At 42.3% G+C, this 23,616-nt stretch overlaps 1 protein-coding gene across 1 annotated transcript; it reads left to right on the top strand.

Annotated features, from left to right (window-relative positions):
- Nucleotides 1–1,216: 1,216 nt before the first annotated feature.
- Nucleotides 1,217–21,928, top strand: pou2af1 (POU class 2 homeobox associating factor 1). The gene is made up of 5 exons (XM_084951305.1): nt 1,217–1,301; nt 8,125–8,252; nt 17,240–17,279; nt 17,363–17,616; nt 19,006–21,928. Exons 1-5 carry the CDS (start codon nt 1,286–1,288, stop codon nt 19,426–19,428), a joined length of 861 nt encoding a protein of 286 aa, XP_084807431.1. The 5' UTR covers nt 1,217–1,285; the 3' UTR covers nt 19,429–21,928.
- Nucleotides 21,929–23,616: the final 1,688 nt, after the last annotated feature.

The following is a 23,616-nucleotide window of genomic DNA, read 5'->3' as shown; positions in this document are numbered from 1 at the left end:
CCATCCATCCATCCATCCATCCATCCATCCAGCCATCCATCCATCCATCCATCCATCCATCCAGCCATCATCCATCCATCCATCCATCCATCCATCCATCCATCCAGCCATCATCCAGCCATCCATCCATCCATCCATCCATCCATCCAGCCATCCATCCATCCATCCAGCCAGCCATCATCCATCCATCCAGCCATCCATCCATCCATCCATCCATCCATCATCCATCCATCCATCCATCATCCATCCATCCATCCATCCATCCATCCATCTATCCATCCATCCATCCATCTATCCATCCATCCATCCATCCAGCCAGCCATCATCCATCCATCCAGCCATCCATCCATCCATCCATCCATCATCCATCCATCCATCCATCCATCATCCATCCATCCATCCATCCATCCATCCATCCATCCATCCATCCATCATCCATCCATCCATCCATCATCCATCCATCCATCCATCATCCATCCATCCATCCATCCATCCATCCATCCATCCATCCATCCATCATCCATCCATCCATCCATCCATCCATCCATCCATCCATCCATCCATCCATCCATCCAGCCAGCCATCATCCAGCCATCCATCCATCCATTCAATTTAATTCAATTCAATTCAATTCAATTCAATTTAATTCAATTCAATTTAATTCAATTCAATTTAATTCAATTCAATTTAATTCAATTCAATTTTATCTATACGGCGCCAAATCACAACAACAGTCACTTCAAGGCACTTTATATTGTAAGGTAGATCCTACAGTAATCCATCCATCCATGAGTTGAACTCAGACCTCCCATTGTAATCTGAAAAACAAACTAATTGAGTCATTCATTGCTCGGTTTTCTAATTAAAGTTTTCTGAATGTGTAATGACAGCTTCTGTGAGTGACAGCCAGAATAACATCTTCAGTTTAACTAAATTTAGGTCTGCTTGTTGAGAGAAGACTAACAGGGAAAGAAGTCTGTTGCACTACTTTCATTGAGAGTATTTTAATTAGTTTGGGTTATTTAAATGTTTTTTATGCGCTTGCTCTCTCATCGTCAGCTCTTTTTTGACCCGGGCCTGTGTGTTTCTGTTCAGATGTAATAGCTGTCACAGGTATGATTCAACTAAGACATTACCAACTGTGAAACAGATGCAGTTGTGGTTAGAGAAGCTATGACATCCCAGGGGATTGCTAGCTTGCTTCTAGCTGTTATAAAGCACGTCAGTTGACGCGCCACTTTGATTTTCTTCAGTTTAACTATCTGATATTAACCAGATAGGCAGCATGCACTGGGAGAAATGTAAGTACACTATATTGTTGCTGTTTCCTCAGTATATACTGACTTTATATATGAATGAATAATTATGTTAAAGTGTAACAACTGGAGAGGTTTGCAGAATGAAATGTGCTTCATCAAACTTATGGATGAGGAAAGTTTTAAAAGGCACTCTGTGAAGTGTACATTACAGTTATTTTTACTAATGACAGGTGGATATAATCCCAGGAGCTCCGAATGATATGTTTTCCTTACACTGAAAATACGACATGTCTTTTTGAATAGTTTTAATTCATTTTTAGACTTTTTTTTTTTTTAAAAAGCTACTTCCTTTGTCATTTTTGTAAATTATCAAGTATAGTGTTACTAATGTTTTTCATTTCTGTCACATTTGTAGTTAATCTTTAATAAAATTCATTTTTAGCTTACAAATGATTAAAGCCCGTCAACTCAGCGACGACCATTCGCTGCTAATTTGTTATTGTCTAGTTGAAGTAAAGTCTTCCTTTTCTATTCAGGATTGTTTTTTATTTTGAATAGTGCAAACAGAAGGAAAGATCTTTTCCTGTTGTGAACTTTGTCAGAAGCAGCTCTTTCGGAAAGCGGAAGATTGCCTTTTGAATGCTGGCTGAGTGTTGCCATTGGGGTGTAATCTTGATATGCAAAATGGCAGCAGGCAGCCGGCACAGTAAAACACCGCACAGCTGTGCAGCTTCCTCTTTTGTGTTGATTGAGTCTGTGTGCCTGTGCCATGGTGATTGTTTGTCCGTGTGCACTCATGTGTGATTGTCTAAAACAGATAGTAGTAAAACACAACATCATCCACTCAACCGTGCTTCAGTTGACAGATACAGCAATTAATTTGAACTTGTTACACTCATTTCCTTCTGTTGGCACTGAGCATTTTGTGTGTTGGCTTCACATTTTCACACATTTAGATACATATGTTCCATAATTTAATTTTCTGTGTTACCAGTTAATCTTTGTAGAAAACTCTTCCATTTGAATTTTGACTTTTATGTAACTAAAAGTAGAAAAGAACTCCATGTTAGCGACCACACTTCACTCTTGTTCATACAGCTCCTCTGTTTCTCTTGGCTGTGTTACAACATCACTCACCAACCTCCCGCAACAACAGATCTGTTTCTCATTTCTTCCCTCGCTTTGGTACAGCATTCTGCAGTTGCTCAATCCATGATCTGCAGATCAGGCCAAGAACCCTTGTTCAGCCCCAAAAAGGGAAAGTCATGCAGTCTTTATCCAACTATTAGACAATTCATGTCACAAAATGGTGTGAAAAACATACATTTTAATCTTGTTGACATAAGGAACAAACTGCACAACCCAGTGCAGGACTGTCCACTGGGGAATGCCTCTGGCAATAAATCAGCTGAGGGGAATTCCCCTTTTCCCAAATGATACAGTTGGTCTGGGCCAAACCGCATCAGTCCTGTCTTCATGGATTCATCTGTGAGACTCCATATGAGTGCATAAAAGGCTGGTAATAAATGTTCAATCCAATTCTATACCAAGAAAACACAATAACTAACAGTCACAGAATTTTCAGTAAGTGTCACATGATGATTTACTTTGTGTTACTGACATCCTTCTCTCGCAGAGTTTGAATAAAAATATCAAAGCGGAGGTTATAGCTGTGAACTCAAACAGACAGATTTACAGTTTTTCTTGATCGAGTTGACCGTCAGGCCTGAACAGAGGCACTCGTGGTCAGAGTGGCACATTCTGCTTCAATCACATCTGTGTAAACTGTTTTGCAAAAGGCTGTGCAGAATTTGTCACTCCAATAAGGAAAGGTTAACACATTTCCAGGAGGTGTCCTCTGCTCTGCTGAGATAGTCGTGATGAAAACTGAGTGATTTCTTTAAGCAGGTCAAGAAAAACTGTAACGTGAAGAGGGGGATATTTTAATGCTCTGTGCAGGTGAATCACAGGTACATGTGTCTGGTACAGCTTTTTAATAGCACCAAGTATGAAGAATGGCTAAGAAATGAAGCTGGAAAGGATGTGCAGCAGCTTCGAGTCAGCATAGATATGGAAATGTACTAAGAGAGTGATGAATAAAGACAACGAGAGAGAGGCAAACACAGGACAATTAGGTAATTATCAAATTCAAAGAATTGGTGAGGAGGAAGAGGAAGGCAGTTGTTCCAGACAAAGGTTGGACCTTTATTTCAGGTCCAACCTTTGAGAGTGTTGATGACATGAGATGCGAGGGTGGGAAGCAGGTGGAAAGGGACCTGGAGAGGTGGAGATATGCTCGGGAAAGAAGAGGAATGACAGCCAGCACATGCGAGACAGAATACATGTGTGTGAATGGGAGGGAAGGAGTAGATAGTGAAGATGGATGAGTCTAAATACCTTGGGTCAACCATCCAAAGTAATGGAGAGTGCACAAGAGAGGTGAAGAAGAGGGAGCCGGGAGGATGGAGTGCGTGGAGATGAGTGTCAGGGCTGATTTGGGACTGTGGAATAGCAGAATGAAAGGGAAGGTTTACGACATGGACCTGCTGTGATGGTTTGCTGTGATGGTTTGGAGACCGTGGCACGGACAGAAAGGCAGGAGAGCTGAAGATTTTGTAAGAGTGTCACTGGGAGTGAGCAGGATGGACAAGACAGTTCAGACTGTCGGAGGGGCGGCTCAGGTTAAACACTTTGGAAAGTCAAACAGGCAAGACGGAGGCGGTGTGGACATGTGGAGAGAGGGGATAGTGGATATTTTGGATAAAAGATACTAAAGATGGAGCTGCCAGGCAGGAGGAAAAGAGGTCAGAGGAGGTTCATGGATGTAGTGAAGGAGGACACGTTGTGGGTTGGTGTGACAGAAGAGGAAGCTAGGGACAGCAGGAGATGGAGCTGATGATCCACTGTGATGCCCCCTTAAAGGAAACTGGTGTAAACAGAAGAAGACAAACAAGTATGAAGTATGATGGTGGAAATGTGCTGGTGTAGGGCTGCTTTGCTGCTTGGGGACGGAGCACCTTTTGATCACTGATTTAATTAGAACACAAGGTGCTTTAGATTGTAAGGTCGACCCTACAATAATACGTACAGAGAAGAACCCAACAATCATATGACCCCGTATGAGCAGCACTTTGGCGTCAGTGGGAAGGAAAAACGTCTTTTAAACAGGAAGAAACCTCCGGTTCAGGGAGGGGCGGGGCCATCTGCTGTGATTGGTTGGGGTGAGAGAAGGAAGACAGGATAAAGACATGCTGTGGAAGAGAGACAGAGATTAATAACAATGATTCAATGCGGGTGTATAAACACACAGTGAGTGAAGGAGAAACACCCAGTGCATCAACAGCAGTGATCCAGTAACGCACAAACGGGACGGTACATCACAAACTTCTTTATACTTAAATAAAATGACTTATTTTTTCCCATGTTGTAAATGGTTTATATAAAGTCTTGTGCTGTTATGTGGCTGAGTTTGTGTGGAGTCGAGGAGCCTGTATTTAGACCCAAGTGCACAAACTGTTAAATAAATCTGCCACCATTACTGTAAAATGCACATGGACACACATACACACACACCAACACGCACACACGCAATGAAGAGGGGCTGGGCTCAGTGCAGTGGCCATTTGTGCGCCTTTTATTGTTAAGCACCACAGACGTGTCTGTACATGGCAGACTGTCACAGTGTTGTGTTTGTTCTGAGAAGAAAGTGTGGCCTGTCTGACCTATAGAGGTAAATCTATCAGCTTCAGAGAGGAAGCTGTGCAGCATACTGTCAGGATACCTTCAGCCTCGTGACAGGGGTTAAGTAGAGGACCGACATGTCTGGACCCAAGGTCTCCATCCTCTGTCAGTGTGAGTGATAGGAACCAAAACTCTGGGCTCAAGGTTAAAAAAATGTGCCGGTAACTGGAGGGAAATTCTGAGAAGAGAAAAAGACTTCCCTTTATCAGTGTCCTCAGTGATCAGTGTGGAGGAAAAGAAAAAGAAACAAGGACAAACATGCTCTATTCTTGGCGTGGAGACAAATTCCACATAGCACAATCTGTTGACCTCTATTTGCTTTCTTAACTGGATAATCACAAATGATAAGGCTTGATACAGCCTTACTAATTTGGGGGATTTCTGCTAATCTGCAGACTTTCATAACTGAAACCAAGTAATTCCAACTAAATCCATTTTTGAATGATGTCCATGCACCACAACGGGCTCAGCGTGCTGACGTCTGAGGACAGGGAGGCAGTTTATGTTCAGCTGTTCTCGTAGTACCTGAGCTACGAGCTGCTTGTTAAAGTGAACTTTTAGTCACTTAGTTGTGAAGCCCAGCTAAGTAAACGGACTCACCATGTTTGCAGTGTAACAGAGGATATGCAGGCATAACAGAAACATCCAGCTGGGTCCGGCTCATCTTCTGCCACAGTATTAGGGTGGGGAAGGGGATGATAAGACTCAACATGTTATAACGAGAAACCTGCACACATGAGAACTTGAAGCTCAGTATGGCACAATGTCTTGGCGCAGCATCAACATCACAGTCTGTGGGAATGAGCCTTTTCAGCTGTGCACCAGTCCATCTGAGACACTGTCGCCAGCGTGAGTTTCAGACTGTTTCACTAGGAAATAATTGATGGACTCTCCCCAGGAGATTGCAAATTTCCTGTTTTTAGTGTGTGTGTGTAACCCCAGCGATCACATCAACACATTTTAATTAAACTTCGCATTTCTTTTATGAAAAATATTTCAAGCGTGTAGAATCTAAGAGCGACTGTAAATGTGCAGGTCAGCAGTGTCAAAGACATTTTCTGGCAGCTGCTGACACATCTGTGCAATTCCAACAACAGTGGCTCATATAGGACGTGCGTATACAAAACCAAACATGGAGGCATTTAATCGATATGTTAACTAACTCTGACGTGTGTTTGTTAAAACCACGTGTCACAACTGTTGTTATAGAACATGTTCATCAATTTATTTATTATTTCTGTATTTATGAGGAAGTTCTATTAAAATAATAAAAAACGTGCCTTTAACTCTGCGAGTCATCAGAAATGACCACAGGACCAGGGCGCATCAGGTGGTTATAATTTTTCTCATCGTTGCAGTCACATGTTGTGCTTACCTGTGGCATCTAAAGAGGCTAACGTTCACAGTAAAGAGCTTAATAAGTGCTCTATGCAGCGCATGCTAGCAGCCTTTGTATTTGGGGTTTTAAATCTGCAGCCACACAGTAACAACTCTCTCTTTGTAGCTGCTGGACCAAATGAATGGAGTGTGCTCAGCACTGTTAGTTTGTATGGAGGCCGCCTGCTCTTTATTCTGGTTTTAAATTTGTACATGTCCTCCTTTTAACCTGTTAGCCTAGCATCATGATCAGTGTAGCTACTTTACAGTGTGTTACGATGCACAAATGTGTTTTATGGTCACGCTTAGCTTTGGAGCACATCTCTGTAATCCCGGTGATTTTGTAGCTCGGGGCGGTAATGACTGATGCCTTTGTCTGCACTTGTGCTGATTAGAGTTTATACGAATGCGACTTTGCTGTTAGGCTGGATTTTTTCTCATGCTTATACTTGCAAGAATCTGCCAGTTCCAGACATTGAATGTTCCCAGAAAGCATTTACTCTGTCAGTGTGTCTCTGTTGAGGATGGAGCCTTCAGGCTTATCAGTAAAGTACAGCACTCAGCCAAAAAATGTTCATGAAATAATTTGAGCTGCATGTGAAACACAGAGTAATGATTTAAGACTAGTTAGAGTTCTTTTTGTGTTGTCAAATTAATTATAAGAATTATAAGGTGATGTAGATGTTTTACTCATATATGATGAAATGCCCACTTTTGTTTGTTTTTTTCACACAGGTTTTATTGTATTGTTACAAAGTTACTGTAAGCTGCACATTGATGGTTATCATAGCATATAACCATGTAATAAAGCTTTGACTGCTCCCTTACAGACAGGGGCTCAGCATAGCTGGTAGCTCCACATGTTTTATTTGGTTTTATTTCACTTCTTGATGCAACAATGTGATTCATATCAGGAACAAACCCAGCTTAACCTTGATCCACTGGTCTGCTGGGATATCGCCAGTTTCCATCCAAGGAGCTGACGTGTGCGTTATTATTTTAGTTTGTTAAACTGGGCTTGATCCAGGTGACAGCGAGCCAACGTGATGCTACCTGTGTGCGTCCAGCAGCGGTCTGTACTCAGTTTAAATATGACATGGATCAGTTTGTAAAGGCCGAGAGAGGTGGACAGAGAGGGAGAGAGCAGGAGAGGAACAGGTGAGAGGGGACGTGTGGTCACAAAAGTTCTTCTTCACAAAGTGTCATTCACGGATACTCAGCCTGCTTTCCAGCAGCACACTTTCAGCCGACCGACCCAAGGGGGACGCCATCACTGCATTTGTCTGTGTTTGACACGAGGAAGCCCTGCACTGCAGCCCAAACAGATCACGTCATAACAGACCTGTTGATTTCTTCCAAATCAAAAGCACGAGTTTAACAACCTTAGCAGCAAACATTTTGAGCTATTATTTTACTGGACAGTTCAACATCAGGTCAAATTGAAGTGCATGCAGCCCGTGACCTTAGACACTCGTGAACATTCACTGAGAATATTGGTTGTAAAGGCTTATATCAGCTGATGCTGACACTCAAAAGGCTTAAAGAGAATACGTCTGACAGGTTCACTTTCCGTGTGTGTTTAGTGTCTCAGTGTCAGCTTACAGTCATGGCACCTGAGCGCGTCTGCGTCCTCCGTTCATGAACTGTGTGAACCCATCGTGTGCATCATGTGGGCTGATTTAAAGCAAGTTGAAAAGGAAATGAGGTTGTGTGTATCTGTTCATTGCTGTGTGTCTGACCTCCTTAGCACAGCCATCAGCCGTGGGCAGGTCCAGGCCATACCAAGGTGTGCGAGTCAGGGATCCTGTCAAAGAGCTGCTGAGGAGGAAGAGGAGCCTGGAGCTTCACAGCACCAAGACACTGCCTCCTACTGGGGTGAGGACACCATGACAGATAAGCAAAGAACACTTGTTGAACACTCAGCTAAAAGATGTTTGAAGCACAAGCTGCCACATTTATAACGAGCAGGGTTCAAAAAAAGCAGTCTTCAAGTAAAATCTGAAACGAATGTCTGTGTGCATTTACCTGCAAGGTAAGTCATTTCCTGTAAATCAATGTGTGGTTTAAAAAAAGCAAAACCAACAAAAACCCTGCAGGATTGTTCCTTAAAGCTGTACTTTGACTGTGTGTTTTCAGGGTAGGTTTACTTTGCTAAACAGTGTTTCCAAAGAAGCCCTCACGGCATCGTTAGTCACTAAACAAATACACAGGAGACTCTCGCAGTGGGGAGCAACGACTGCTCTGCATTATGTGCTGACACTTTGAAACCGGCGCTTGTGAGACGTTTGGGAGAGACTGAGTTAAAAATGTGTAAGAAAATAAATAAAAGTAAAGTAGAGCGGTGCTCTGGCAGCAGCTGTTTTGGTTTCATGTTGAAGAACATTTTACAAGGTTTCAACAACAGTTTCCATGAAACCCCCCCCAAAAAATCCCCCCACCCCTCTTTGACGTAGAGCTGCCCTCTAATCACTTGACCTGATTGCCTCCTGATGATTTATCACTTTCAGTCTTTAGGCTAGTATTCTTTTCTCGTGAATCATTGAGCTCTCTGCAGGGATCATAACCTCACAGAACAGCAACATGCAGAGACTGTTTGATTGGGAGTGACTGTTCTGCACCTCAGGAGACTGCACATGAGATCTGCAGGAATCGAAAGCAAAATGTCCTGTGAGGATGTGTTCGGTCGGGATACGGGCTCAGAAAGCAGCGGGGGATTTTATCCTTATATAATCCAGGTGTTTTTCCATGGCGGTTACAGCAGAGCTGCAGGGCTGGGCACACAGCCCTATGCAAAGTAACGTGCAGCCTTGCCAAAGAGACCTTCCACTTTCTATTTATTATCCCTACAAGAAGAGAAGAGGCCAGAAGCAGCGGTGTGCACAAACATACACATGTACGGACACGCCCCGTGACTAGCATGTGATATTCCAACATCTTTTATTGGCACGGCACTACAGTTGATTATTTTAAATGCAATTGGTCAGTGCTGCTAGCAGCAAAGATAAAATTCTATCCACTTCTTCCACTATTTGCCTGCCTGGCAGGACTACGTGGGTGTTTCCAGGATTCTGGTTCAAATGGACGACAGTTGTGTTTGTGCAAATCTCAAACCAAACCAGATTTAAAAAATCATCAAGTTGATTTTAATGGATCTGTGACCAACCGACTGACTCCATAAACTATCACACAGAGATGTTTCACCCTTTGGAAGTTCCTGCAGCTAACGTGAAATACATTCAGACACTTAAAGATTGAACTAAATGAAGTTGGAGGTAGAGGATGGTGCCGCCACACTTTGTGTAAGAGGGTCACGATCAGATTATCATTCAAGCAGAATATTATGGCTGCTTCTTAAAGCGCATTCATGGTGAAGTGGAACACACCCAGTCGGCATGTCCGGGTGTTACTTTTATGGATGCTGTTAAAGCCGACTCATTCCTCAGCCTCAGTCAAACCCAGTGTAGGTGATCAGGTCCTTGACTTTGTGAACACAAAGCGTCCTCAGAAAGTGACCACAGTGGGGTTTAACTGTGTGATTGTTGTAGCTCCTCCTGTCAGAGCTGTCGAACCATCAGCTCCTCTCCTGCAGCCTGTCAGCCACCTGACAGCACCTCCCTGCTGCCTTGAACACGCCCTGCCCGCTGACTGCAGGCAGCAGGATGCAGTACAAACACTGACACTAGCTGTCAGTGCTGCCGCTGTTGCCTCCCATTCAGTCTTTTGTGTTTGCGTATCGCAGTATCTCTTCTTGCTACAGGCACATATACAGCCCGATCGGTCGATACCAAACAGACGGGTTTTAGACTCAATCTGTGAGACGGACATTTGGGTTTGCGCAAACACAGAGACGAGGCAGAGAGTGGACAGTGTGGCAAAATCCACTTTTTGTGAAGTCTGTAATATTTCCTCAAAGAAAAACGGACAAAATATCCACAAAAAGAGGAAAGACCAATGTGCATGTATCGTATAGTTAACTTGGCTGACACAGTCATAAACTGGAATTCAAAATGAATTATTCAGGTATTGGCTTTTATGTATTTCCTCATCGTTGGTGCTCAGGTTTCTGTTCGCAGCGCAGCTGTGATTTATCAGGTTGATTGAACAAAGATGATGCCACAGCGTGCTTTCACAACACGCTTCTTAGCTCCAAAGACAACACGTTCGGAGGATTTTTACTGTGGAAAGCTGCAGTGACAACATCTGAAAGCAGACTCTGTGAGTGTGGAATAACTGCCACCTCATATTAAATTACTCATGCAGTTTATCCCGAGCCACCCTTTACATTTTGCTTCCAGAGTTTCTGCTCATTTGGACATTGGTTTCTTTTTCATTCGCTGTCAGTCCAGCTGTGAATCATTCGAGCATTAAAAGGAGGCTAACTGAAGGGATGCAAAAACACACCCTTTGTTATCGTTTCTTAGTCAAAAGTACCAACGATAACACACTCTGACAGAGGTAAAATAAAACAAAAGTGACTCCAAAAGAGCCAGACTGTGAAATACTGTGTCCTCAAAAAACTGTGAAATCTGGGGAAGACGAGGAGTGGCACCCCTAAAACACAAAGAAAACAGCAAATGATCAGTACAAGAAACACATGTGGAACACATCCAACAATGACCTGACACTGGACCTGAGGAGTGTAACTGGCCCTTCAGCTGATCTAGCTCCTGAAGCCTGATCAGAAATGGTGTCAGTGGAAGGGTGGCTGTCAAGAAGCCATCCCTAAGAAAAGGAAACAAGGAGAAACAGCTGAAATATGCCAAATTACACAAGAACTGAACTGAAAGTCACTGGTAACAGTGATAAATCCAAACTTAATGTTTTGGTTTGAATTATTTTCAGTGTGTACGGAGGAGGTCAGGAAAGAGTCCGACTAAGTGTCTACAGCTATGTGTGAAGCACGGTGGAGGCTCTGTCGTGGTTTGGGGCTGCGCTGCTGGTGACCTTTCAAAACTGATAAAAGTACCATGAGATTTTGATCCACCACGAAACAGAAAGGAGTCTGATTGGCCACAGCTTCATTTATCAGCATAGCAATGATCCTAAAGACATGATGTCAGTGCGTTAAAGCACACACACAATGGAAACCCTCCAATGAGTGTGTGTGTGTTTGTGGTATTATGGAAAAATACAATGACAAAGCAATGAATAGCACAGGTTCAGAATGGGTTCAGTGGTTTCTTCAGCGATCCTCTGTATTATTGTCTCTTTCTTTTATTTGCTATCTTTACAGCTCACTTCTTCTCAGGAGAGGACCTGCCTGCTGTGGCCTCAGAAGAACATAGATCCTAGATCTGCTCCCACACGTGCCTGAGATATAAATGTCATTTACAGCAGAAGCAGCTGTTGGCAGAACAAAGTGGAATTTGCTCAGTTAACATGAAAAACATTTGTCATACATGTAGGCTTTGTGGTCGTCCAGTAATGGTTTCATTTTTTTGCCACTTTAATAAATAAGGTTAATCATGAACTCACATTTACCCCCCAGATTATACAAGACTGGAAAAACCCCTCACATGATAAGTTCTTTATTGGGGAGAAAAATCCAGTATGATATATCCAGTATGTCAGCATTGGTAAACAGAGACCCTGATGACTGTCCCACCTCAGCTTTGTCTTACCAGCAAAAACCTTCCAAGGAAATGTTAAAAGCAACTGTACCGTGAATGAAAGAACATTTCCCAGTCAGACCAGTCAAGATGTGTCACTGCACAATAACAATCTCTTGGTGGCGCTGTCACTTGGTGTTCGCTCGCTCTGCGGTAGAGTATCACTTCCTGTTCCTGCTCAAACACAGTGGTGTTTCTGAGTAGCTTATTTGCTTAGCAATTTAATTAACAACTTTTAAATACATTCTTCTTTCATAGTATAATCTTCACGTGCTTCATCCGAAGCACACTTTCTGTGTACTCACTACCTAATTTATAGCCAAAGTATTCACTCACTGTCTCTGTACTGTTTCGCTAGCTTAGCTTAGCTCGTAGCCGACTCGTTAGCACCATGGCTACTTCACCTGTCCCTCCTGCACTTTCTTGCTCATTGTGTCAGATGTTTAGTTACTCCTCGGCCTCCTTTAGCAGTAATGATATCTGTAACAAATGTAGCATATTTGCAGCTCTGGAGGCCAGGATTACTGAATTGGAGACTCGGCTTCGCACCCTTCATTCACCCGTAGCTAGCCAGGCCCCTGTAGCTGGTGCAGCCGAAGATAGCGTAGGCCCCGCTAGCTGTTCCCCGGCAGACCCCAAGCAGCTGGGGAAAGAGGGCGGCTGGGTCACGGTGAGGAGGAAGCATAGTCCTAAACAGAAGCCCCAGGTACACCACCAACCCGTTCATGTGTCTAACCGTTTTTCCCCACTCGGTGACACACCCGCCGGGGGTCAAACTCTGGTAATTAGTGATTCTGTTCTCAGACATGTGAAGCTAGAGACACCGGCAACCATAGTCAATTGTCTTCCAGGGGCCAGAGCAGGCGACATTGAAGGAAATTTAAAACTGCTGGCTAAGGGTAAACGTAAATTCAGTAAAATCATAATTCACGTCGGCAGTAATGACACCCGGTTACGCCAATCGGAGGTCACTAAAATCAATATTGAATCGATGTGCAACTTTGCTAAAACAATGTGGGACTCTGTAGTTTTCTCTGGTCCCCTCCCCAATCAGACCAGGAGTGACATGTTTAGCCGCATGTTCTCCTTAAATTGCTGGCTGTCTGAGTGGTGTCCCAGAAACGATGTGGGCTTCATAGATAATTGGCAAACCTTCTGGAGGAAACCTGGTCTTGTTAGGAGAGACGGCATCCATCCCACTTTGGATGGAGCAGCTCTCATTTCTAGAAATATGGACAAATTTATTAAACCCCCCAAAATATGACTATCCAGAGTTGGGACCAGGAAGCAGAGTTGCAGTCTTACACGCCTCTCTGCAGCTTCTCTCCTCCTGCTACCCCCCCAAAAACCCATCTCCATAGAGACTGTGTCAGCTTCCAAAAAGACAAAAAACAAACTAAAAACCAGCAACAAACAACTTAAACATAAACAATCAAAAAGAAAGAACAGTACAGTATCCACATCTGAACCAAAGAGTAAAACAGTGAAATGTGGATTATTAAATATTAGGTCTCTCTCCTCCAAGTCTCTGTTAGTACATGACTTAATAATTGATCAACAAATTGATTTACTCTGCCTTACAGAAACCTGGTTGCAGCAGGATGATTATGTTAGTTTAAATGAATCAACACCCCCGAGTCATTCTAACTACCAGAAACCTCGAAGCACAGGCCGAGGGGGCGGTGTGGCAGCAATTTTTCACACCAGCCTATTAATTAATGAAAGACCAAGACAGACTTTTAATTCATTTGAAAGCCTGATGCTTAACATTGTCCACCCCAGCTGTGAAACTCAGAAACCAGTCTTACTTGTTATCATCTATCGTCCACCTGGGCCTTACACAGAGTTTCTGTCTGATTTCTCAGACTTTATATCTAATTTAGTTCTGAGCTCAAATAAAATAATTATTGTGGGTGATTTTAACATCCATGTAGATGCTAAAAATGACAGCCTCAACATGGCATTTAGTCTGTTATTAGACTCAATTGGCTTCTCTCAAAATGTAAAAGAACCCACCCACCACTTTTATCACACTCTAGATCTTGTTTTAACATATGGCATAGAAACTGAACATTTAACAGTGTTTCCTGAAAACCCTCTCCTGTCTGATCATTTCCTGATAACATTTACATTTACAATAATTGATTACACAGCGGTGGAGAGTAGATTTTATCAAAGTAGACGTCTTTCTGAAAGCGCTGTAACTAAGTTTAAGAATATAATCCACCCACTGTTATCATCTTCAATGCCCTGTACCAACACAGAGCAGAGCAGCTATCTGAACGCTACCCCAACAGAGGTCGATTATCTTGTTAATAATTTCACCTCCTCACTACGTACGACTCTGGATACTGTAGCTCCAGTGAAAACTAAGGTCTCTAATCAGAAGTACCTGACTCCGTGGTATAATTCTCAAACACGTACCCTAAAGCAGATGACTCGTAATCTGGAGAGGAAATGGCGTGTCACAAATTTAGAGGATCATCATTTAGCCTGGAGAAATAGTTTGCTGCTTTATAAGAAAGCCCTCCGCAAAGCCAGAACATCTTACTATTCATCACTGATTGAAGAAAATAAGAACAACCCCAGGTTTCTCTTCAGCACTGTAGCCAGGCTGACAAAGAGTCAGAGCTCTGTTGAGCCAACCATCCCTTTAACGTTAACTAGTAATGACTTCATGAACTTCTTCACAAATAAAATTTTTATCATTAGAGAAAAAATTACCAGTAATCATCCCACAGATGTAATATTATCTACAGCTACTCTTAGTACCATTGATGTTAAGTTAGACTCTTTTTCTCCAATTGATCTTTCTGAGTTAACTTCAATAATTACTTCCTCCAAACCATCAACGTGTCTTTTAGACCCCATTCCTACAAAACTGCTCAAAGAAGTCCTGCCATTGATTAATTCTTCGATCTTAAATATGATCAACCTATCTCTAATGGTCGGCTATGTACCACAGGCCTTCAAGCTGGCTGTGGTTAAACCTTTACTCAAAAAGCATCTCTAGACCCAGCAGTCTTAGCTAATTATAGGCCAATCTCCAACCTTCCTTTCATATCAAAAATCCTTGAAAGAGTAGTTGTCAAACAGCTAACAGATCATCTGCAGAGGAATGGTTTATTTGAAGAGTTTCAGTCAGGTTTCAGAGCTCATCACAGCACAGAAACAGCTTTAGTGAAGGTTACAAATGATCTTCTTATGGCCTCTGACAGTGGACTCATCTCTGTGCTTGTCCTGCTAGACCTCAGTGCAGCGTTCGATACTGTTGACCATAATATCCTATTAGAGCGATTAGAACATGCTGTAGGTATTACAGGTACTGCACTGCAGTGGTTTGTATCATATCTATCTAATAGACTCCAATTTGTGCATGTAAATGGAGAGTCCTCTTCACACACTGAGGTTAATTATGGAGTTCCACAGGGTTCAGTGCTAGGACCAATTCTGTTTACATTATACATGCTTCCCTTAGGCAGCATCATTAGAAGACATAGCATACATTTTCACTGCTATGCAGATGACACCCAGCTCTATCTGTCCATGAAGCCAGATAACACACACCAATTAGTTAAACTGCAGGAATGTCTTAAAGACATAAAGACCTGGATGGCCGCTAACTTTCTGCTTCTTAATTCAGATAAAACTGAGGTTATTGTACTCGGCCCTGAAAATCTTAGAAATATGGTATCTAACCAGATTCATACTCTGGATGGCATTACCTTGGCCTCCAGTAACGCTGTGAGGAACCTTGGAGTCATTTTTGACCAGGACATGTCCTTCAACGCACATATTAAACAAATATGTAAGACTGCTTTCTTCCATTTGCGCAACATCTCTAAAATTAGAAATATCCTGTCTCAGAGTGACGCTGAAAAACTAGTTCATGCATTTATTACTTCCAGGCTGGACGACTGTAATTCATTATTATCAGGAAGTCCAAAAAACTCACTGAAAAGCCTTCAGCTAATCCAAAATGCTGCAGCAAGAGTACTGACAGGGACTAGAAGGAGAGAGCATATTTCTCCTGTTTTGGCTTCCCTTCATTGGCTTCCTGTTAAATCCAGAATTGAATTCAAAATCCTGCTCCTCACATACAAGGTCTTAAATAATCAGGCCCCATCTTATCTTAATGACCTTGTAGTACCATATCACCCTATTAGAGCACTTCGCTCTCGCTCTGCAGGCCTACTTGTTATTCCTAGAGTATTTAAAAGTAGAATGGGAGGCAGAGCCTTCAGTTTTCAGGCCCCTCTTCTGTGGAACCAGCTTCCAGTTTGGATTCGGGAGACAGAAACTATCTCTACTTTTAAGATTAGGCTTCAAACTTTCCTTTTTGCTAAAGCATATAGTTAGGGCTGGACCAGGTGACCCTGAATCCTCCCTTAGTTATGCTGCAATAGACGTAGGCTGCCGGGGGATTCCCAAGATGCATTGAGTTTTTCCTTTCCAGTCACCTTTCTCACTCACTATGTATTAATAGACCTCTCTGCATTGAATCATATCTGTTATTAACCTCTGTCTCTCTTCCACAGCATGTCTTTTATCCTGTCTTCCTTCTCTCACCCCAACCGGTCGCAGCAGATGGCCCCGCCCCTCCCTGAGCCTGGTTCTGCCGGAGGTTTCTTCCTGTTAAAAGGGAGTTTTTCCTTCCCACTGTCGCCAAAGTGCTGCTCATAGGGGGTCATATGATTGTTGGGTTTTTCTCTGTATCTATGAAGCGCCTTGAGGCGACTTTTGTTGTGATTTGGCGCTATATAAATAAAATTGAATTGAATTGAATTGAATTGAACAAATGCAGCGTGCTGCACAATGACTGAAGAGTGCCAGTGCTCTGTGTTTTTCACGGACCCATCAACAGCATTTATAGAGCCTGGCCTTTGAGGTTTAGATGAACAGTCTGTTTTAATACTATCATGGAGGCTCACAGGGGGTCGTCTGATCATTGGGATATTCTCTGTATTACTGTAGGTCGAGGCAGGTGGCACTATATAAATAAAGCTGAACTGGACTGATGTACTTCCATGCCCAGTAGTATCAAATTCACAGCTTTAGCTTTAATGAACGGATCCAGAAAAACAAGTTCAAAAAACACTTTCAAGAGTGAATTCTCAGATGCTCACACCTGAGTGTCACAGGTCCAGGTGTGACTGCTGCATGTTTACATATCAACATCGCGTGTTGATGTGATTAAGGTTCTGCTGCAGTTATTGACAAGTTAACCTCATTGATGATATCTGTGTTTTTCAGGATGTGGTCTCACACAACAACCAACCGTCATTTACACAAGGTAGAAGCCTCACCTGTGAACTACATGTTCCACGTAAAGCTGTTTCCGCGTGTCTAATGCCGAATCTGCTTCTTGTTCTCCAGGTATCTTTGGCTGTGATGTTGCCAGCGGATCCCCAGCCGAAGCTGATGGAGGGCTGCAGTGTGCGGGGTGGAAAGCGACCAGTCCTGGGCTGCAGGCCGCCGCCATGTCCTGGTCGACGCCTGACTACAACCAGCAGGACCCCTCAGCTCAGACTCTGACCTACCCAGCCACTCCGACACTTACTATGCAAACTCTGTGTCCCAGCTACACCATGCTGACCTACACACACACACCACTGCTGACAAACTTTGGGGTGAGTGAAAAAGGACTATGCAAATATGTTCTACAGACTGCACGGGGGAATAAAATGATCACAAATCAGCACAAAAGGATAAAAACAATCAGTTCTCGCTCTATCAGTCAGTGATTTAACAGATGGAGCCATTGCAACAGTACAAGCATGGATTCAGGCTATTATTTCACTTTAAAGTAAGGTTGTGTATAAGTATGTGCAAATATAAATATGTATATGTAAAAGTATATGTACCAAATCTGAAACTCTAGGCATTAAGGGGTTGCTTCACCTTTGAGACCCGATGGTACTGTATCCCACAGAGTCACGGCTGGGACGGGAACAATCCAAAGTTTTCTTTAAAACTCATTTATGTATGTAATGCAACATGTTTAACAGTGCCACAGGAGCCTGTTATCATATGTTTTGTCTTTAGTGAATTAAGTCGTCTTATTGTGCTGGTAGTGCTCAGCGTCTTTAATCAAAGGCAGCTCGTACAGGGCTCATCTTTCTCTACAGGTGCAGACAAGTGTTTGTGATGCATTGTGATACTTTCCACCATAAAAGCCTGTTATCACTGCATGCATGCTCTCTGTGTTAACTGCCAACAGCTGCTGTGCTTGTCTTTAAATTCTTACATTTCAAACCTGCTGCAAGTGGGTAATAAATACAGAGATAAGACTGGGGTAGGGTATTAACTGGAACTCTTTAAACCCACCGAGGACCTTTGTACACCGTGGGATTAACATGAGATTTAGATTTCTGCCTGTTCAGCATGAAGGATTTCTCCTTTATATTTGCAGCTCTTTTTTCACTGCAGTTTTTGAATTTATCCAGAGAATAACTGTCACTGACTCAGTATAGGGATTTACATACATGTCACTCATCATGACGATGAGTTAATGTGCAAAGGGGAAAAATATGTTTGTCTCTGAAAAAACAAATAAATGGAAACACATCACAACAAAGAGAATCCAGGAAGGAAGAACATTACAGGATTTTTCCGGTGGCTGCCTCCACATTAAAACACTGGGACATGACCACGAGGCTAATTAACACCAAACATGTAGGTTCCACCGTAGAAAGATTCACCGCAGCAGTCTAAATCAGCACAAGCTGTTCCCGGTCTGTGTCAGGGTTCAATAGGGCCCTCTTTTCTCGTGTACCTAATTATATCTGATTACAATATTCCTGTGAGCTGAACAATAAATGCTGACTGCAGTGACACTGCGTCTACCTTCCAAACCCTCCACAAAATCTTGAGTAAAACATAAAAAAATAAATGATTGAGCGCCTAAAGTGAGGCTCGTGGCATCAGCAGATGTCCGTTTTATGCATGCGTTTGTCTTTTTGCAAGGTTAAATGTCTTTGCCATCATCATAAATATTTAAGTCATTGCTGTTGTTTCAGACCATACCAGTGGCACCAGCCCCAGCCTCCCTGCCTCAAGTGGAGCTCCAAGACTCAGGGTTGACCTATCTTCCTTGGGCCCAGCCACTCACCACTATATCGACCATGCCTAATCACGGGGTGCAGTTTGCCCCGGGTTCTGCAGCGCTGCCTGGGTCGCCTCTGGTACACATGCCGCTGTCCATGTCGTTGACCACCATGATCCCACAGCTGGAGCCCCAGGGTATGGACCCTCAGCCCGAGATCCTGGAGATCCCCGAGCATTCAGAGCAGCAAGCTCAAGGTCAGTCTCTGAACGAAGACCCGGAGGTTGAGGCGGAATCACCAAACCTACTGGACAAACTTCTCGAGGGTCACAAAGAACATGGTGAGGAGGAGGACAAAGACTCGTACAGAAGCTCCCTCTTCATACCCAATGTCTGAAGAGCATTTTTTTTAAATATGAAATGAGTATTTTTACCTTTACATTTCATTTTTTTCCCTCAGGGGCAAGTGCCTATTGGCCTTTTTGTGTAACTTGATTACCACAGATTCTGTCTAATATTAAGCCTTTGAGGTCTAACCTATCTAACTTACCCAAACCAAGTGTTTTCTGTGATTTGTAAGAAAAACTTGAAATAGTTTCTCTCAGTTATCGTGTTTTTTTTGGTGTCCCTGTTGCAAAGACTTGTAAGAAAAACAATGAAAATCCAGAAACCGATTATTCTGAAAGTATACAGTAGAGTCAGGGTTCAGGTACGTGTTACCACACATTATGACCCAGACTTCACAGAACTATTAATCGCTTGGATAATTGGGAATCACACGTCTATAATTATCCATGCTGGCTCATACTTAATAATAATAATAATAATAATAATAATAATAATAATAATAATACATTTTATTTATAGGCGCCTTTCAGACCCTCAAGGTCACCTTACAAAAACACGTGAGCAATAGCAGCATATATTAAACATGGCAAAATCAAATTTAGATATAGACGGTCATAAAAGTATAAAAGCAAATATAAAAACTGAGCAAGGTAAAGACTCCTTTGGATTATTATGACCTGAGTTTTATTTTTGTAACTGCTCCTGACGTCCTGTTATTACATTTTCATTATGTTCATTTGATTTATTAGAAATTAGTTTAGTTTGCAGCAATAAACAGAACTGAAAGACAAATCATTTCTTGCATAGAGACTAGCGTAATTCTAGTAGTCTGTTACCTACAGTAAAGTGCAAAGGTCTTAAGCAAAGGCTTCATATCTTTATATCGTCAATGGGAAATGGGCATTACATACATGTAAACACAGTATATTTGTACAATGAGCTCAGAAGTCCATATTTGGTATGACCACAGAGCCTTACCTGAAATCACAGGCAAGTTTCATGTGACTTTTAAAAGCCTCCTTCAAGTTTTTCTTTGGATGTTGGCCGCAGTGTTTTTGCAGCTTATAGTGAAAACCATTGCAACATTGTTCAAGATGAATTTTAAAAAGTTACAATTCTGTCTCCTTAGATGCAAAATCTAAATAACGAAGGAGTAGCTCAAGACGTTTGCACAGGAATGCTATAAAATCCATGTTTGTCTGTGTTTGAGAAACAGCCAAAGCACAGTGTGATTCAATTTCATATGTATAAAAGTCAGTCTTAAACAGATGCCATCTAGTGTTGTGTTTGCAGAATGCAGTTCAGCATTACGTCACAGCTGAACAACCTTCTTGTTTTATATAAAGGGACCCTGTTGTTTTCATATCCAGCTCATTTCCAATTTGTGGACTTTGCTAGATTTGCTTTGCATGAACAATTTTGGATTTTTGGACTCATGTCTGAAATGTGACAGCACAGTGGTGTTTGTAAGAAGTTCAAGGCAGAAACAGTTGGAACCACTGATCGAGGTTTTGGTGTGCTTTTGTCTTGTAAATTCTTCTGCTTGTAGGTAAACAATGAGCAAAGGTTTCAAATAAATGGAATGCAATAGAAAACATCTCTCTCTGAAAAATGAAACCATTGAAGTGTCAGAAGCTGCAGTTCAGCCTCCTGAAGCTGGCTCCAGCAGTCAGCGTGTATCGACTGGTCCCGGTGTTACAGTGTCCACCTAAACAAGATGAATGATTACCCCTCTCTGATTTTTCACATCATATCAACTTCACAATGAACCTACTTGTCTGGACTCTGTTAAGTCTTAAAGTTACTGCTGCTGCTGCTTTGAGTTACAGGTGAACTGGACTGTGTTTGTGCTCCTGGCCCCTTTGGAACAGCATCAGACAAACAATATGTCTTGCTGTGGGGTACACACCTTCCAGTACTCAATTCTGTTTTATTTCCATGTGACTTTGAATTTTTATTAGTAAAAAGAGCTGAAAAACAATCAAAAAGTCAAAGTACAAGTACTTTGATGTTGTTCAGTACCTCAGCATTTTAATGCAAACACTATTTGATGTCCAGTAGAAATTGTAATAGTGTAATAGTCTTTGACTTTGCTAGTCTCTCCTAGAGTTACTCCAAACTAGACTGTAAATTACAAAGTTACATTTTATCAATCGAAACAATCAGATTTCTTCCCCTGTTGGCCAACATGCAGGATTAAGCCACGTGCACCTTGACAAATGATAGTTTGAAATCATGACCAGTAGTATTATTAACAACAGTGTTATCCTTTTTATTTATATAGCACATTTAATGAGATTAGGTAGATCTGAGTGTCATCGACATATGAATGGTGTTATATTTACTGAAAATTAGACCTAGAGGCAGCAGACACAGAGAATAAAATTGGCCCCAGTAAAGATCCTTGAGGAACGCCACAAGTAAGGGGAGCTGAGGAAGCGGATCTCCAAAGCTCACGGAAAAGGTCCTGTCAGAGAGCTATTAACCTGTGTTGATATTAAATTAAATTAGTGGTTAATTAACTATCAACCACTCGAATGATAAACCCTTGATCCCGTAATGCTCCAGTCATGAGATCCAGATGCTGTGGTCAGTGGCTCAACTTTTAAAAGTGCAGTTTTGGTGCTGTGAAGAGCTTTAAAACCAGACTGAAACCTCTGAAGAACATCCAGCCCATTTACAAAAGATTGCAGCTGAACAAATACAATCTTTTCCAAAATTTTCGATTGGAAGGGAAGCTTTGAAATAGGCCTGAAATTTGAGAGGACAGAGGAATTGAGATGAGGTTTTTAAGTACAGGCTGTACAACAGCATGTTTAAAACAGGCTGGCACAACACCTGAACTAAGACTGCTGTTAAAGATCCTTAAGATGTTGGAACCTTAAAAATCAAGCATTGGAACAAGCACAAGAGATCAACTTTTTCTGCTTGTACAATGTCCTGATACCTGCTCAGACTGTCTCTCAGGATGAGAAAAGACGTCTTCTTTCCGCTTACGTTTAGCCTTCCTGCACTCGTCTGGCTGAGGGAGGGGTCTCATTTATCCATGGGTCAGATTGTGGTTTCAAGCTCGTAGTTTTAAAAGTAGGAATGTCATCACGGACAGTTTTGGATTTGTGATAAAAATGAGACGTCATCTCCTCGGTACCAAGGCTGAGGGGAGAGCTTAGGAGCTTTTTTAAAAAAAAGCAATAGAAAATGGTTCAGTTGCAGAGGGTTTAAACACAGGACAACGATGTGGTAAGATAAAACAATACCAAACACACCAGGACAGCGATCAGAGAAAACAGCAACACGCGATCCAACGTACGATCCTGTTTCTGGGTTGGCCCCGACACAAAGCGAGTCTATCAAACTTAAGAAGTCTCTGGTTAGTGGATCGGAGGGCCAACACACATGAATATTAAAATCTCCAACAATTAATATTTGATTGTAGCTTGGCACAGTATCAGCTAAAAGGTTTGAGAAGTCCTGATTAAAATCTTTGTGATATTTTAGAGGTCTGCATATAGCAGCAACGAGTGCCTCAATTCAAACGTGAGAAGTTCAAACCTCAGTCGAAAGTTTTTTGCAGGTGAGCTTTTTCCTAAAAACAGCCGCCACTCCGCCACCACCTCGTCATCCTCGGCACACACCCTCTGCTATTCGATCAGAGTTTCCACTGTAACATCGATATGTGGCCTTTAGGTTGTTTTTAAAGGTCATTTTCAATAAAGCTCGAACAATCCCAGCATGTTTCTGGTCTTAGGCTCTAGTGATTGTTGTGAGACACTTCTGTCATTAAATGAGTCATTGCACAACAAGATTACCACGCATCCTGCACGCCAGCGTTCCTCGTTCCTCGGAGGATGCTAATTGGATTCAAACCAGAGAAGAAACTGAACTCATGCTTGTGGAAATATGATGACCCAGAAACAAAAACTATCCCGTATGATATCAGGCAATATAGAAAACTGTGTTTTTACATGGAAGAAGGAACAGTTGACAGACTGGCTGGTAAAACTGTGATAAATTTCTTGTCACCCATTATCATTAAGGGAATAATTGCACAAGAGGCTGGATGAATACCATGCATCCTGCACGCCAGCTTTTTCTTTTTTTAATTTACCTTGGAAGCTGACAATTCAAACCAGATGAGAAGCTGGACTTTTATGAAAATGTAGCCCCACTAAATAAATGCCACAGCTGGGGGTCAGCGATTGCATCAGTGAGTCATTCTTACATGGAAGGGAGAGCA

The sequence above is a fragment of the Perissodus microlepis genome, chromosome 14 (assembly GCF_051167445.1).
Source record: "Perissodus microlepis isolate ML-2025 ecotype Zambia chromosome 14, ASM5116744v1, whole genome shotgun sequence".
NCBI classification, from domain to species: domain Eukaryota; kingdom Metazoa; phylum Chordata; class Actinopteri; order Cichliformes; family Cichlidae; genus Perissodus; species Perissodus microlepis.
Note: the sequence above shows the minus strand (reverse complement) of the source record. Positions and strands in the feature narration are given on the sequence as shown.

What these genes read in the sequence shown, in the direction of transcription:
- pou2af1 (XM_084951305.1), top strand. An exon ending in AGACACTGCCTCCTACTGGG is followed by an intron (nt 8,253 to 17,239) that starts GTGAGGACACCA and finishes TGTGTTTTTCAG; the next exon opens with GATGTGGTCTCACACAACAA. An exon ending in CACTGCTGACAAACTTTGGG is followed by an intron (nt 17,617 to 19,005) that starts GTGAGTGAAAAA and finishes CTGTTGTTTCAG; the next exon opens with ACCATACCAGTGGCACCAGC.